Source organism: Lactuca serriola, chromosome 5 (genome assembly GCF_051521515.1).
Source record: "Lactuca serriola cultivar US96UC23 chromosome 5, Lser_US96UC23_V15, whole genome shotgun sequence".
Lineage (NCBI taxonomy): Eukaryota > Viridiplantae > Streptophyta > Magnoliopsida > Asterales > Asteraceae > Lactuca > Lactuca serriola.
In genome coordinates this window covers 304,406,410-304,421,741 of record NC_136412.1, presented here as the reverse complement: position 1 = coordinate 304,421,741, position 15,332 = coordinate 304,406,410, and the positions used below count along the sequence as shown (strand labels likewise).

The 15,332-nt window shown below is 42.8% G+C and overlaps 1 protein-coding gene across 3 annotated transcripts; it reads right to left on the bottom strand.

The window, feature by feature from the left end:
• Positions 1-9,181: 9,181 nt before the first annotated feature.
• On the bottom strand, positions 9,182-14,330 carry LOC145054830 (uncharacterized protein At5g02240-like). 3 transcript variants are annotated; one of them, XM_079003093.1, is made up of 8 exons: positions 14,106-14,330; positions 13,131-13,402; positions 13,008-13,044; positions 12,819-12,916; positions 12,658-12,719; positions 12,447-12,570; positions 12,259-12,379; positions 9,182-9,365 (listed from the first exon to the last, which is right to left on the bottom strand). In XM_079003093.1, the coding sequence occupies exons 1-7, from the start codon at positions 14,284-14,286 to the stop codon at positions 12,260-12,262; spliced, it is 894 nt and encodes a 297-aa protein (XP_078859219.1). In that variant the 5' UTR covers positions 14,287-14,330; the 3' UTR covers positions 9,182-9,365; position 12,259. The 3 variants fall into 3 exon arrangements, with proteins under 3 accessions (XP_078859219.1, XP_078859220.1, XP_078859217.1); XM_079003094.1 differs by lacking the exon at positions 9,182-9,365 and adding an exon at positions 12,024-12,124; XM_079003091.1 differs by lacking the exon at positions 9,182-9,365 and having other exon boundaries at positions 12,145-12,379.
• Between the last annotated feature and the right edge of the window lie 1,002 nt (positions 14,331-15,332).

Sequence of the window (15,332 nt, the reverse complement as noted above, 5' to 3'; positions counted from 1 at the left end):
TATGTATTCCGTGGAGGTAGCTCTGCGGAATCCATTGTAGCTCCGCGGAATGACAAAATCGTAAATAAATGAGGGAATTAAAAAAAAAACTCAAGATCCATTCCGCGAAGCTACATTCGAGGAATGAACTCATTCAGCGGAGGTAACTCCGAGGAATGGATCTTCAGATTTTTTTTAAAATCGATTCTTTGAGGTTTATATTAATTTCCCAACTAATTATTTTCAAAAAAAGATTATGATAGTATGAATTTTTCTTGACAATGTTTGGAATGAATGTGAGGTGGAAAAAAAATTAGTCTTTTAATTGGAGACATTTACATAAAAGAATCATTGGAGGTTAATTTTTTTTTTTTTTTTTTTTCTGAAGATCCATTCCTCGGAGCTATCTCCGCAGAATGAGTTCATTCCTCGGAGGTAGCTCCGCGGAACGGATCTTGATTTTTTTTAATTCCCTCATTTGTTTACGATTTTGTCATTCCGCGGAGCTATAGTGGATTCCGCGGAGCTCCCTCCGTGGAATCCATGTCTATACCCGGAAATTCAATTTTTTGTGTCTATATTTTGGAATTCAACCCCAAATAATGTCTATATCCAGTATTTTCCCATAAAATTTGGGTTAATCACAAAAATGACAATAACAATAAAAAGGCATGTCTTATTCACCAAATCACAACTTTTTGATATTTATCAGGAAATAATCACTCATTCTACAAAACGGGTCTTTGAGAAATTAATTTACTTTGAGAACTCGCTATATAACTTTTCTCTTGTTTTATTACACCATTTTGAGAACACTCGAAGAAATTCTACCTTTAATTCTCTTAAGAGCAAACTTTCTCGCAAACAACTAGGATAACCAAATGACATCAAATTATATAGGAATTTTTTTAATTTTTTTTTCTAATTTAATTAATTTACTTTATTTTAATACACAAATATTTTTTATACATAAATATTAATCAAATTTTATTTTTTTAAACTACCAACAATTAATATAATATAAATCAATTACGTGAAAATAAGTGTAATATTTAAGTGCAGGGTCCTTTTGGTAATTTCAGAAACTCTGTTTGTGAGAGGAAATTAAAATGGGGGTATGATGTGTAAGTCTAGGATTTTTGGAGGTCCATTTCTGTCAAATTCAGATTGTCGTGTCTTCTTCCTCCCATCAATTGATTGCAGCGATAGACTCCCATTTTCCATTTTCAAGCTTATTATATATCACATTTTTTTCCGGAAGCAAGTGAATAACTAAAAGTGTGTGGAGAGGAGATTGGGGAAGACAACAACAAAGGTGAATCACTAAAAAAAATAGAAAAAGGAAAGAGCCAATCAGATTTCATCTCTTCATTCTCTTTCATGTCGCTAGCTTCTTAACGAGATGTTCTTGGCGCATCCCTTAGGCTATAGGGAGTGGGCATGTTAAAGACTCTCGCTAAGGCTTCACTATACACCACCCCTAGGCTCTAGCTAGGGGGTACGCCAAAGAAGACTCGACACAACGAGAAGAAAAAGAGTACATAAAGAAAGGAATGATGGTTTGATTAATCCCGAGACAAAATTGTAACGTCCCAAAATACGAGCCAAAAATTTCATTTTAAAAACATATACTTTGCAAAACATTAGAAATAAAACATTCACCAATCATATCATTTCATAAAAGATGTCGCGTGTCTAGAAACCATTTTATAAAACATAATAATGTCAGAGTACAACTCCCCAAGAAGATCTCATAGTGCGAAATACAAAGCGTGTATGTGATGTGCCGCTACCGCGCTAGCTCCTTCCCCTTCGAAGAAGAGGTACTTGAAACCAAAACTGAAAACCGTAAGCACAAAGCTTAGTGAGTTCCCCTATCATACCACATACCATACAATCACATATCATACATACTGCCGGGCAATTCTGGGGTGCCCAATCTACACGGTACGACCATTCTGGGGTGCCGACCTACCCGTGTCAAGCCGTTATGGGGTGCTGACTACCCATGTCAAGCCATTCTGGGGTGCTGACTACCCATCGGTCCTAACAACCGATCCTCGGGGACTATTTCACCACCTACTGCTACTATCACATATATCATAACATAACATATTATCAGACATATCTTGGGTGTCCGATCTACCCTTCGGTCCTAACGACCGAACTTGGGGACTATTCCCCTCCTACTACCATTATCGCATATAACATATCATGCCAACATATAAACATATCATCACATACTGTCAGACATATCTGGGGTGTCTGACCTACCCTTCGGTCCTAACAACCGAACTCTACTACTATCACATATACATCTCATGCCAGCATATAACATATCAGGTAGTAGCAAACCTAGATGATATCACAAAGACAATCATCTAACATACAACTCCTACTAGTGGGCCGGCATTGTGGCCGTAGACCCACCGCTACTGGAAGGTAACTCACCTCAAAATAGTTGCTGATCTACATGGGAACTGACTGTCTTCTGTTGCTGCTGCCCCGGAAATCCTCCGGCTATAATTCCCACGAAACACTCAGTCAAATACTGCTAACTGACCTCAGGGTAAAATGACCATTTACCCCAAACCAAACCAAGAGTCAAAGTCAAAGTCAACTTCCAGTTGACCCGACTCGCCGAGTTGGCTCGCCAACTCGTCGAGTCCCTATCCATTCAATTGACCATAATTCCGTCTCTACTCGTCGATTTAGGCATTGACTCGACGAGTTTTCCTTCTAAACCGAAGTCCAATAGTCCTTCATCATACTCGCCGAGTTGTATGAACAACTCGTCGAGTTCCTCTTCATCCGAAGAACATTCTATGCTGAGACTCGCCGAGTTGTATGAACAACTCGCCGAGTTGTATAAACAACTCGCCGAGTATGTTGTTGAGGAAAGAAGATTGCCTTGGACTCGCCGAGTCGGGGCATTGACTCGCCGAGTTCCTTCATGGGTGAGTCTGGCTTCCGACTCACTGAGTCACACCCCATGACTCACTACCCCACTCAGCAAACACGAAAAGGGGGAAAACTCGGGGACTCGCGACTCGACTCGCCGAGTCCGATGAACGACTCGCCGAGTCTTTCACATGCAAATACTATATACTCGATTTTGCTTGAATCCAGCTCATGCCATACATAGATCTGGGTTCTTAAGGCTTGATTATCACGTAAAGTTTCCAACTTTACGTGTAAATAAACACCAATGAAGGTTTTAGGGTTCAAGATGCACTAAAAGAGTAGATCTAGGGCTTTCATACAATATGGCTTCATAAAGGCAGTGGATCCGAGCTCCTGGAGCTCAATCATGCCTAGATCTAAAGGTTAATCAGCTTATCACAAACCTTAATTCATACCCAAGCTTGGAAATGGCTCAAGAAGGACTTTAATGGAGCTCAAAGGGGACTATAAGCATGAAAACATAGAGGAAACCGAGTTATACCTCAAGGAAATCTCTGGAATAACACCAAGATGTCTGGCCTCCTTCTCCTCTTGATCTACTCTACTTTCTCTCTCAAAGTCTTCAAGAAATCACACCCAAGCACTTCAATCTCACAAGGAACGAGGTTAGAACGATATAGGGGGCTCTGAGGGTGAAGGGGGCGAGCTTGGGGCGCATAAGGTTGGTTTAAATAGGGTGCAAACCCTTGAAATTAGGGTTTCATCAGACAGCGGGGACTCGCCGAGTCCAGAATGTGGACTCGCCGAGTCGCCAACTTAAACGTGCTCAAAATCTCGTCGCTACTCGGCGAGTCGGGCCTACAACTCGCCGAGTCCAAGGCTAAAATGCAAAATACTTAGATAAGTTTTGCGTACCAGGAACCAGGTGCTACAAATCTCCCCCACTTATTTTAGAATTCGTCCTCGAAGTCTGCTGCTTGATCCTGGAACAGCTTGGGGTAATGCTCCATCATTTCTTCCACCGGCTCCCAGGTCCACTCCGACCCTTTTGGTGCTGCCATTGCACCTTCACTATCTCCATCCTCTTGTTTCTCAGATCCTTCGACTTCCGGTCGAGGATTGCGACTGGGCGCTCAATGTAATTCAGGCTGTCATCAACCTGAATATCTTCTAACGGAACCACTGCTGAATCATCCACTAGGCACTTCCGCAGCTGGGAGACATGGAAGGTGCTGTGGATCTGACTGAGTTCGGCTGGCAGGTCCAGCCTGTATGCCACCTTTCCCACCCGGGCTACAACCCTGAACGGGCTAATGTATCTCGGGCCCAACTTGCCCCGCTTCCTGAATCGAATGACGCCCTTCTAAGGCGACACCTTCAAGAGAACCATATCCCCGACCTGGAACTCTAGGTCTGATCGGCGCTTGTCGACGTAACTTTTCTGCCGACTCTGCGCAGTCTGAAGCCTGCTTCGAACCTGCTGGATTCTCTCGGTCGTCTTGAGCACCACTTTTGTGCTCCCCATGACCCTCTGGCCAACTTCACCCTAACATATCGGGGTCCTGCACCTCCGCCCGCACATCTCGAATGGGGGACGGTCAATACTCGTGTGGTAGCTGTTGTTGTATGAGAACTCAACGAAGGGAAGATAGGTATCCCAGCTACCACCGAAGTCTAGCACGCACGCCCGCAGCATATCCTCCAAAGTCTGAATGGTTCGCTCGCTCTGACCATCCGTCTGCGGGTGAAAGGCGGTGCTAAAATGCAGACGAGTGCCCAACTTGTCATGAAACTTCCTCCAAAACTTGGAAGTGAAATGCACATCCCTATCTGAAATCATCGACACCGGCACTCCGTGCCGCGCTACTATCTCCCTGATATAGATATCGGCCAACTTTTCAGCCAAGATACTCTCCTGGATCGGAATAAAATGGGCGCTCTTGGTCAATCGATCCACGATAACCCAAATCGAATCTACTCCACGCGCAGTCCTGGGAAGTTTTGTGATAAAATCCATCGTAATATCTTCCCATTTCCACAACGGGATATCAAACGACTGCATCTTGCCGTGCGGTCTCTGATGCTCGGCCTTGACCTTCCTGCAGGTCAAACATCGCTCGACATACCAAGCCACATCCCGCTTCATGCAGGGCCACCAATAGTCTAGACGAAGATCCTTATACATCTTCGTCGCCCCTTGATGAATAGAGAATCGGGATTTGTGCGCCTCCTCCATCAAGATCTGGCGCACACCTCCGTGATACGGCACCCACACCCTACAGTGTAGTGTCAATAATCCTCGGCTATCATAATCGAAGGAGGTGACTTGATCCACTATTCGCTCGCTCTTCCGATGCTCCTCCTTCATAGCCTCCTGCTGAGCTTCTCGAATATGCTCTAACAGGGGAGTCACCACAGTCATCCTCATACACACATCCTTGATCGGTGCTGCCTTACGGATAAGCGCATCGGCCACCACATTGGCCTTCCCCGGGTGTTAAAGGATTTCGCAATCATAATCCTTCACCACGTCCAACCACCGATGCTGCCTCATGTTCAGATTCGGCTGATCCATGAGGTACCTCAAACTCTTGTGGTCCGTGTAAATGGTACACCGAACACCGTAGAGGTAATGCCACCAAATCTTGAGGGCGAAGACCACCCCCCAACTCTAAATCATGCGTTGGGTAGTTTGCCTCATGAGGCTTTAGCTGCTAATCCTAGGAAACTCCGAATCTCGGATGGAGACTTCGGAACCTCCCATCTCATCACGGCCTCCACCTTGGCCGGGTTTACTGAAATCCCGTTCTGGTTGACGAGGTGCCCAAGAAACTGCACCTCGCGCAACCAAAACTCACATTTAGAGAACTTGGCGTACAAGCTCTCTCTCCTCAAGGTCTCCAAAACCTCTCTCAGATGCTCCTCGTGCTCCTCCTGCGTCTTGGAATAAACCAAGATGTCATCAATAAAAACTATCACAGACCGATCCAGCATCGGTCTACACAAGCGGTTCATGAGGTCCATGAACGCGGCAGGAGCATTGGTGAGCCCAAACGGCATCACCACGAACTCATAATGGCCATAACGCGTCCGAAAAGCGGTCTTCTATATATCCTCCTCTCTGATCCTCATCTGATGATAAACTGAACGCAAATCGATCTTGGAGAACCAAGATGCTCCCTGTAACTGATCAAAGAGGTCATCAATCCTCGGGAGTTGGTAACGGTTCTTCACCGTTACCTTATTCAGCTCCCGGTAATCTATACACATCCGATGCGACTCGTCCTTCTTCTTCACAAACAGGATCGGGGATCCCCAGGGTGAACTGCTCGGTCGAATAAATCCCTTGTCCAGCAGCTCCTGCAGCTGCGTAGACAACTCCTGCATCTCGGGAGGAGCCAATCGATAAGGTGCCTTGGTTATCGGAGCCGCACCAGGAACTAGGTCGATCCTGAACTCTACCTGACGCTCCGGAGGTATTCCAGGAAGCTCCTCCGGGAACACATCAGCGTAGTCTCGCACCACTGGAACCTCGCTCGTCGTCGCCTTACCCGCCTCTCGGGTATCCATAACGTACGCGACATATCCCGCGCAACCCTGCTGAAGGTAGCGCCTAGCCCTTGCTGCTGAACATACTGTGGGTCCACGCTGTGGCCTCTCGCCGTGGATCACCAACTCTCTCCCACTCGAGGTCCTGGTCCGCACTAGCTGCTGTGTGCAATCTATCACCGCCCCATTAGGGCTCAATCAATCCATGCCTATAATCACTTTGTTCCCACGCAACAGAATGGGAACCAAATCCACCAAGTAACGCTCCTCAAATAACCTCAGGACACAATCTCTGAACACCGATGATGCCCGCACCGATTGATCATCGGCAATCTCTACCTCTAAAGGGCAATCCAACATGCCCGAAGACTCGGTAAACTTCTTGCTAAGCGTAAGAGAAACAAACGATCGGGTGGCACCCGAGTCAAACAACACCTGAACAGGGATACCGTTCACATGGAACGATCCTAAAGCATATACACAGAGCACATATCAATATCATAACATCATAAAAATAAAATAGAGAGAAAGAATCATACCCGTCACAACATCGGGTGCGGCGCGTGCCTCCTCGGTAGTCAGCTAAAACGCCCGGCTCCTCACCACTGGAGCCTCTGCCTTGCCCTGCCGACCATCCATAATCCGCAGGGTAGTTGGAGCTGGCGCCTTAACCGGCGCTGATGCTGTCAACTGGGGGCAATTGGCCTTCTTATAGCCCCTCTGGTTGCAGTGTAAACACAGCAACACAGACGTCTGTATCACAGGTGCAGGGGCGGTACAATCCCTACTGAAATGCCCCGTCTTGCCGCACTTATAGCAGCCCGACGATCCCAGCCTACATGCCCCCTCATGAGGCCTACCGCATTTCTTGCAGCGGCTCAGTTCTGATTGGCCTTTCGGCCTACCATTTGGTCCCTTGGGCTTCTTCCCCGAAGCCCCTCCTGCCTGTCCCTCCTCTGTCTTCCTCTTCCGGATGTGCTCCAGATCTATCTCCCTCTCCCTCGCCCTGGCAACCATAGAGTCCAAGGTAGGGCAAGCTGAAAAAACTGACATGCTCTCGAATATCAGCTCGGAGCATGTCATGGTAGCGGGTCCTCCTCATGTCCTCATCACCCGCGTACTGGGGCACCAACAATGCCATCTCCCGGAACTTGGCGGTGATCTCCGCCACAGTCTCCGTCGTCTGCCTCATATCCAAGAAATCCCTAGCCAGCTGCTGAAGCTCGACAGCCGGCGCAAACTCTTCCCTGAACCTGGTCGCGAAGTCCGACCAGGTCATAGCCTCGACAGCCGAGGCTCCCAACGAGTCACCCATGGACTCCCACCAATCCCTAGCTCGATCTTGTAAACACCCTGCTGCAAACCTCACCTTCGACCCCTCAGGGCAGAAGCTAATCAACTGTGCAGACTCAATGTCTGCAATCCATCGTCTGGCAGCTATGGGGTCCTTCGCCCCGTGAAAATCCGACGCACCACTTCCCCTGAAGTCCTTGAAGGACAGTGTGCGGGATCCCGACTGTCCAGATGTCATGTCGCTCATGAATGCTCTGAGGCGCTCCTCCATCAACTCAACTATCCCTTCCTTGATCGACCCGAAGATAATGGGGGTCGACTCAAGGATGCCTCTGGTGATCTCTGACGTGATGAAGTCGCATAGCCCCTCATCTACTGGCTCGGAACCTGATCCCGAACCTGATCCCTCTCCTGAACTGCCAACTGTTGGCCTCGAGCGTAGTACCACCATTCTGAAATACATAAATAATAATCGTTAGCGATACTGATACCTCTGAAGGGATCACACCAACCACAAGTTCCCTGGTCTTATCTTGGCCTACCTCGGTTCGGGTATGGATCCTTTGCTTTCAGTAGTACGGGCACATACTACCTTCCACATCTATCTGTACCTTCTTCAATGACTGCCTTGACTCCACTAGATCCCTTTCACTATCGCTGATCAATGCTATACTCATCCTAGGCTTGCCCTAGGGAAATCTCTAACTCCACCCTATCCGGTCCTCAGCTGCTGAAGGCCTCCTTGTAATGTCAATTAGCCATTACCTGAATACCATCAAATGTGGTGAGGCTCAGATAATCCTTCGAGTAACAGACTCAGCTCTACAACGGTTAGACTCAGACAAGAGCTGCGCAATAGGGCCAAATCCAGCACTCTAAGATTATTCAACCCTGATCACATGTGACGTGACGTATTCACCTAATGTCTAACTCCCATCACTCAGAGTCCCACGAAGCACAAAGCAAGCAACATGCAGACAAAAGGGAACAATCTCAAACAAATCTGTCCTCATAGAGAGAAGCTGAACTAGCATACTATCAGGCATAACCTAAACAGGCTATCCTACTGCCGTCTACTCAATTCTAGCATGCAATTTTCATACACTGAAGCACATAAAGCAGACACATAAGGCATCACTCCTAGATCCTTAGTCCTATTCTAGCATGTTGTTCTATTGAAACTGATAACATAACATAAGCTTGTATGGGTACTTTGGGGAATACTTACTTGAGCTCGGTCGGTCGCGCATATCACACACTTCGTCCTTTCTTAAAACTCTTTACTTAGCTTTTTAGAAAATATTTTCTTCTTTAAAATCTTTTAATCCCTCGATTTGAGTTCAGACACCCCCGAAGGTGTGTCTGAATCCCTCAAACCAGGGCTCTGATACCAACTTGTAACGTCCCAAAATATGAGCCAAAAATTTCATTTTAAAAACATATACTTTGCAAAACATTAGAAATAAAACATTCACCGATTATATCATTTCATAAAAGATATCGCGTGTCTAGAAACCATTTTATAAAACATAATAATGTCAGAGTACAACTCCCCATGAAGATCTCATAGTGCGGAATACAAAGCGTGTATGTGATGTGCCGCTACCGCGCCAGCTCCTTCCCCTTCGAAGAAGAGGTACCTGAAACCAAAACTGTAAACTGTAAGCACGAAGCTTAGTGAGTTCCCCCATCATACCACATACCATACAATCACATATCATACATACTGCCGGGCAATTCTGGGGTGCCCGACCTACCCGGTACGGCCATTCTGGGGTGCCGACCTACCCATGTCAAGCCGTTCTGGGGTGCTGACTACCCATCGGTCCTAACAACCGATCCTCGGGGTCTATTTCACCCCTACTGCTACTATCACATATATCATAACATAACATATTATCAGACATATCTGGGGTGTCCGATCTACCCTTCGGTCCTAACGACCGAACTTGGGGACTATTCCCCTCCTACTACCACTATCGCATATAACATATCATGTCAGCATATAAACATATCATCACATATTGTCAGACATATCTAGGGTGTCTGACCTACCCTTCGGTCCTAACAACCGAACTCTACTACTATCACATATACATATCATGCCAGCATATAACATATCAGGTAGTAGCAAACCTAGATGATATCACAAAGACAATCATCTAACATACAACTCCTACTGGTGGGCCGGCATTGTGGCCGTAGACCCACCGCTACTGGAAGGTAACTCACCTCAAAGTAGTTGCTGATCTGCGTGGGAACTGACCGTCTTCTACTGCTGCTGCCCCGGAAATCCTCTGGTTATAATTCCCACGAAACACTCAGTCAAATACTGCTAACCGACCTCAGGGTAAAATGACCATTTACCCCTAACCAAACCAAGAGTCAAAGTCAAAGTCAACTTCCAGTTCGTCGAGTTGGCTCGCCAACTCGTCAAGTCCCTATCCATTCAATTGACCATAATCCCGTCTCTACTCGTCAAGTTATGCATTGACTCGACGAGTTTTCCTTCTAAACCGAAGTCCAATAGTCCTTCATCATACTCGCCGAGTTGTATGAACAACTCGTCGAGTTCGTATTCATCCGAAGAACATTCTATGCTGAGACTCGCCGAGTTGTATGAACAACTCGCCGAGTCTATTCTTGAGGCAAGAAGATTGCCTTAGACTCGCCGAGTCAGGGCATTGACTCGCCGAGTTCCTTCATGGGTGAGTCTGGCTTCCGACTCACTGAGTCACACCCCATGACTCACTACCCCACTCAGCAAACACGAAAAGGGGGAAAACTCGGGGACTCGCGACTCGACTCGCCGAGTCCGATGAACGACTCGCCGAGTCTTTCACATGCAAATACTATATACTCGATTTTGCTTGAATCCAGCTCATGCCATACATAGATCTGGGTTCTTAGGGCTTGATTATCACGTAAAGTTTCCAACTTTACGTGTAAATAAACACCAATGAAGGTTTTAGGGTTCAAAATGCACTAAAAGAGTAGATCTAGGGCTTTCATACAATATGGCTTCATAAAGGCAGTGGATCCGAGCTCCTGGAGCTCAATCATGCCTAGATCTAAAGGTTAATCAGCTTATCACAAACCCTAATTCATACCCAAGCTTGGAAATAGCTCAAGAAGGACTTTAATGGAGCTCAAAGGGGACTATAAGCATGAAAACATAGAGGAAACCGAGTTATACCTCAAGGAAATCTCTGGAATAACACCAAGATGTCTGGCCTCCTTCTCCTCTTGATCTACTCTACTTTCTCTCTCAAAGTCTTCAAGAAATCACACCCAAGCACTTCAATCTCACAAGGAACGAGGTTAGAACGATATAGGGGGCTCTGAGGGTGAAGGGGGCGAGCTTGGGGCGCATAAGGTTGGTTTAAATAGGGTGCAAACCCTTGAAATTAGGGTTTCATCAGACAGCGGGGACTCGCCGAGTCCAGAATGTGGACTCGCCGAGTCGCCAACTTAAACGTGCTCAAAATCTCGTCGCTACTCGGCGAGTCGGGCCTACAACTCGCCGAGTCCAAGGCTAAAATGCAAAATACTTAGATAAGTTTTGCGTACCAGGAACCAGGTGCTACAAAAATTGCAAGAATGGTCCCTGTGGTTAGGGCGAAATTGCCACTTTGGGCCAAATAGGTTTGGACTAGCAATCATGGTCCAAAGGTTTTCATTTTCTTGCCACTTTGGTCCAATTTACTTTAAATTTTTTAATAATGACCATTTTGCCCTTTCTTTTTTACTTTTTCAGTTTATTTTTATTTATTCAAATACTTTTATTAAAAGAAAAAGAAAAAAGAAAATACGTTTTCGGCCTAACCACATGGACCATTCTTGCAATTTTGTCTAATCCTGATTGGTTGTTTTTTTTAATCATGGGAAATACTACCTCTTCATGTGAGATACGTGGCCATTTGTACATCAAAAAATAACATTTACATGTATCCGTGGAAAAAGCATTATTATTTAGTATTTATTTTGTTTAGAATAAAAAATCATGAGTTCCAAACTTTCAATTGTTTGCTTAAATACTACTGTATTAAACAAATGATCATATATAACCTATGAAATAAAATGTTTTAAGTCTAGATGTTTGTTACAAATTGTATATTAAATTATACTGGGTTTAAAAAAAAATACAATTTAATTAAATTTGAAAAAGAAAATAAAAAAAAAAACAATGGAGTGCTCGGATCCCTACCAAATGCTAAGAATTAGGTGCTAAGAAAAAAAAATGATGTTGCACTCAAAAAACTTATGTGTCAAGTTGCTAAGAGCTGGTGGGGATGTGGTAGCATCTAATCACGAGCCTTTTGGCGAGAGGGGTGGCGAGGCCACTCCCTCAAGCCTTACTAGGTTTTCATAAGAAGCATACTGCAAATTTCATTTCCCTCTGACACAAACATACAAGCCTTTCTCAAATTCAAATTCTCGAATAATTCTAATTTGAAAATATCCGAAATTATTACAACTCATCATTCACAATATGCTGATTCTTATAATGAACAAATGGCAAGACATGCTCACCTTAAAAACGAGTATTGACTTGTGAAAATAAGGCCTTGAAATCTTTTGTTGGGGTCCCACTTCCCTCAGGTTTGGATGCAAGATCAAACGCCTTACATTTCGCCTCCTCAAATTGCAGTGCCTACATTTACAAAAATGTCACAACAAATATCCCAAAGGGCAAAAACGTCATTTTTCACAACATGTACCTGAATACAGACTTCAGCCACATCTGGTCTTGCAATGGTTTTGGTTTCAGTCTGGAGAAGCTCATCATCTTTCCCAATAAGCAGCTCGCGGACCCCACCTTCCTTATCTTGCAATCCCCCAGCCCTACATCATCATCATCATCATCATTATCATCATTTGTGACAGTTAATTTAGTTGGTTAAAACTTTTAACTGTAATTCCAATTATAACCTTATAATGGTGTATGGAAGGCCAGAGTCTGCTAGATACTGTTCAGCTTTTCTCTTCCACACCTGAAACCAATAATCACAGATGAAAAAAGTTTTTATTTAATATTAATTATATACAGACACTACAACTGTTATCTTTAAATAAAAAAAAATTAAACAAACCAGAATATTCCCATTTCCCAAGCTGTTTAAAGGGTGGTTAATATTTGTTCCACCCATGGACCCCACAAGAACAATTTGCTTCACTCCAGCAGCTTTAGCTGTATAATTTATAAAGATTCACCAAAATTAAATAAACACAAACCAAAAATATAAAACAGGTAATAAGTAGAAAGACCAAAAGACCCTTACCAGCATCTATCTGATTTTTCTGCCCTTCCCAATCAACCTAAAGCATAACAAGTTTAATAATTTATATAGTAACTAATTAAGAAGAAACTATTTGAATGTAAAGGGTATTAAAGTAATTAATACTTGTTCAGGGTTTGCTCCTTCTTCAAAAAAGAATTCAGGTCTTCCACCTTTAGTTGGATCAAAACCAGGTTTCATTTTAGGGACTGCACTTGTTAGAATTACAAGAGCATCTATGCCTTGAATAGCAGGAAGGATAGTTTCGGTATTTCTTATATCACCAATGAAAACATCATCTTCTCCACCAATTTTTTCCTTGCTTTCTTCAGTTCTAACCAAACCTCTTGCAATATACTCGGTTGATCTCTCCTTCAGTTTTTTATAAACTATTTGACCTACAAAATAAAACAAGCAATAAATGTAAACACCATTAAAGGAGCTAACACTTGGAGTTTCATTCAAACAAAGATGAAATGGATGTATTATGTATAAGTCATTCAAGAATAAAATTGTGAGTGTATCCTTTGACTTGAGAACTACAAAAGTTAGTATGAAATCATCCAGTCTTCTGGTAATGAATTGATCAACTACATACAAACAGGAAAGAATTGTATTTAGAATGTACAGAAGCTTATACCATCTCAAATTATGAAACAAACGTTTGGGATTTTGGAATTAGAAACTCTAAGATCTTCTTCCTTTCTACAGCACAAGAAGATTACAAACTCCAAAGAACAGATTGATTCGATAACTTAAGTGAGATTGTACTGTTTTTGTTCGCTAGTGATTTACTTTAATTCAGATCTACAGTAACTAATTTGACTCGGATATTTTCTGTTTGAATTGTTTGGGAAGTCACAAGTCAACCAAGGATGAAACTCTGCGGTTATCAAAACCGCTGAACCCTATAAAACTCAAAACCGATAGCAAGGCTACTCAATTCCATAGCAGATAACCGAAAAGCCGTCTACTTCTACCAAAAATTACGCAATTCAATATATAGTGTCAAAAATGATAAGATATTTTGGCGAAAAAAGCAAATTTATGGGCGCAGAATTGAGGAGATAAGTAGGAAAAGTGGTAGATGAAAGTGAATACCAGTTCTGCCACCAGCTCCGGTGACGAGGACGGTGGTGCGGTTGGATTCCGACATCGAGAAAACTGAGAATCTCCTTCGGGTTGTGGAAGAAATTGTATAATTTTTGGTGCAGGTAGAAGTGGAAGGGTGATGAGGAAATTGTGAAAAAGTTGGTAGGAGGACACGTGTGAGAGAAGCCATGGAGGGAGCTATCCAGTGGATTTCAAGGAGGGTTTAAAAAGTATTTGGGCAAAACTCCCTTCTTTCTTATACTTCTTTACAACATTTATTTAGAGAGTGTTTGGGGATTTTTTGAACTTTCAGTTTTTTTAAAAAATTAAAAGTATGAATAGGTGTTTGTTAATTCTAAAAGTTTTTTTTTGGAAAGAAGAAAAATAAATGATTTTAAAAGCTAGAAATTATGATTTTTTGTGATTTTTAGCTTTTTAATCTTTGTTCTCTCAAAAGATAATTCAAACACATTTTAAAACTTTTTTTTTGCAGAAAGCTATAAGACAAAAAGTCTTTTTGTTGAAAAAAAAAATTTAGGCTAAAAAGCAACCCCAAACACCCCTTTAATATTTCAAATTATTTTTTTTATTGAGTTTATATCATTTATCTTAGAGGCGATTTTGGCTTTGGCCATTTGAGGAGTGTTGAGCAGTTATGGCACAATGTGGCATATCAAACACATTCTTTGAGATGTCGACATGGAATCAAGGAAATAAGAAATGGAAGGATTGGAAGAACCAAAGAAATAAACGATAATATGGGCAACATAATGATAATCTCTAAGACCTAAGTTTCCAAAATAGCTTACTAACCGGTTGCTAAACGATATAGTTAAGTGGAAAATGTTGGTGTTTCAAAAGGTAAAGAAATTGTCAAAAATTCACAAGGTGTTGGGGTTTGGGCTTCCCTCCTAGTTAGGTTGCCACCTTATTTGTATTTATACTGTTAAGTGTTTGGGCTTTGTTGAATATTGGATCAACTAATTTTTCTTAGACGAACACTAGGCTAACACTAAAAGTCATATTATTTTTGTGTAAAAATCATTTTCAATTCCAATCGTACACTAAACATTAACACCATAAACATAATATTATAATTATAAACTAATATTTCTTATAAAATTATATGATTTTATTTAATTAAGTTTATTATAATTTATTAATTATTATTAATAATAGTATTAACTGATTTTACAACATAAATAAGATGAAAATTACATTTTAAAATTGAATTGA

Bases quoted from the DNA above. Each gene is read 5' to 3' on its own strand.
- LOC145054830 (XM_079003093.1), bottom strand. From the start codon at position 14,286: ATGGCTTCTCTCACACGTGTCCTCCTACCAACTTTTTCACAATTTCCT. The intron at 12,571-12,657 runs GTTATAATTGGA...ATGATGATGTAG, and splicing joins CTTCCATACACCATTATAAG to GGCTGGGGGATTGCAAGATA. The intron at 12,380-12,446 runs GTACATGTTGTG...TTGTAAATGTAG, and splicing joins TGGCTGAAGTCTGTATTCAG to GCACTGCAATTTGAGGAGGC.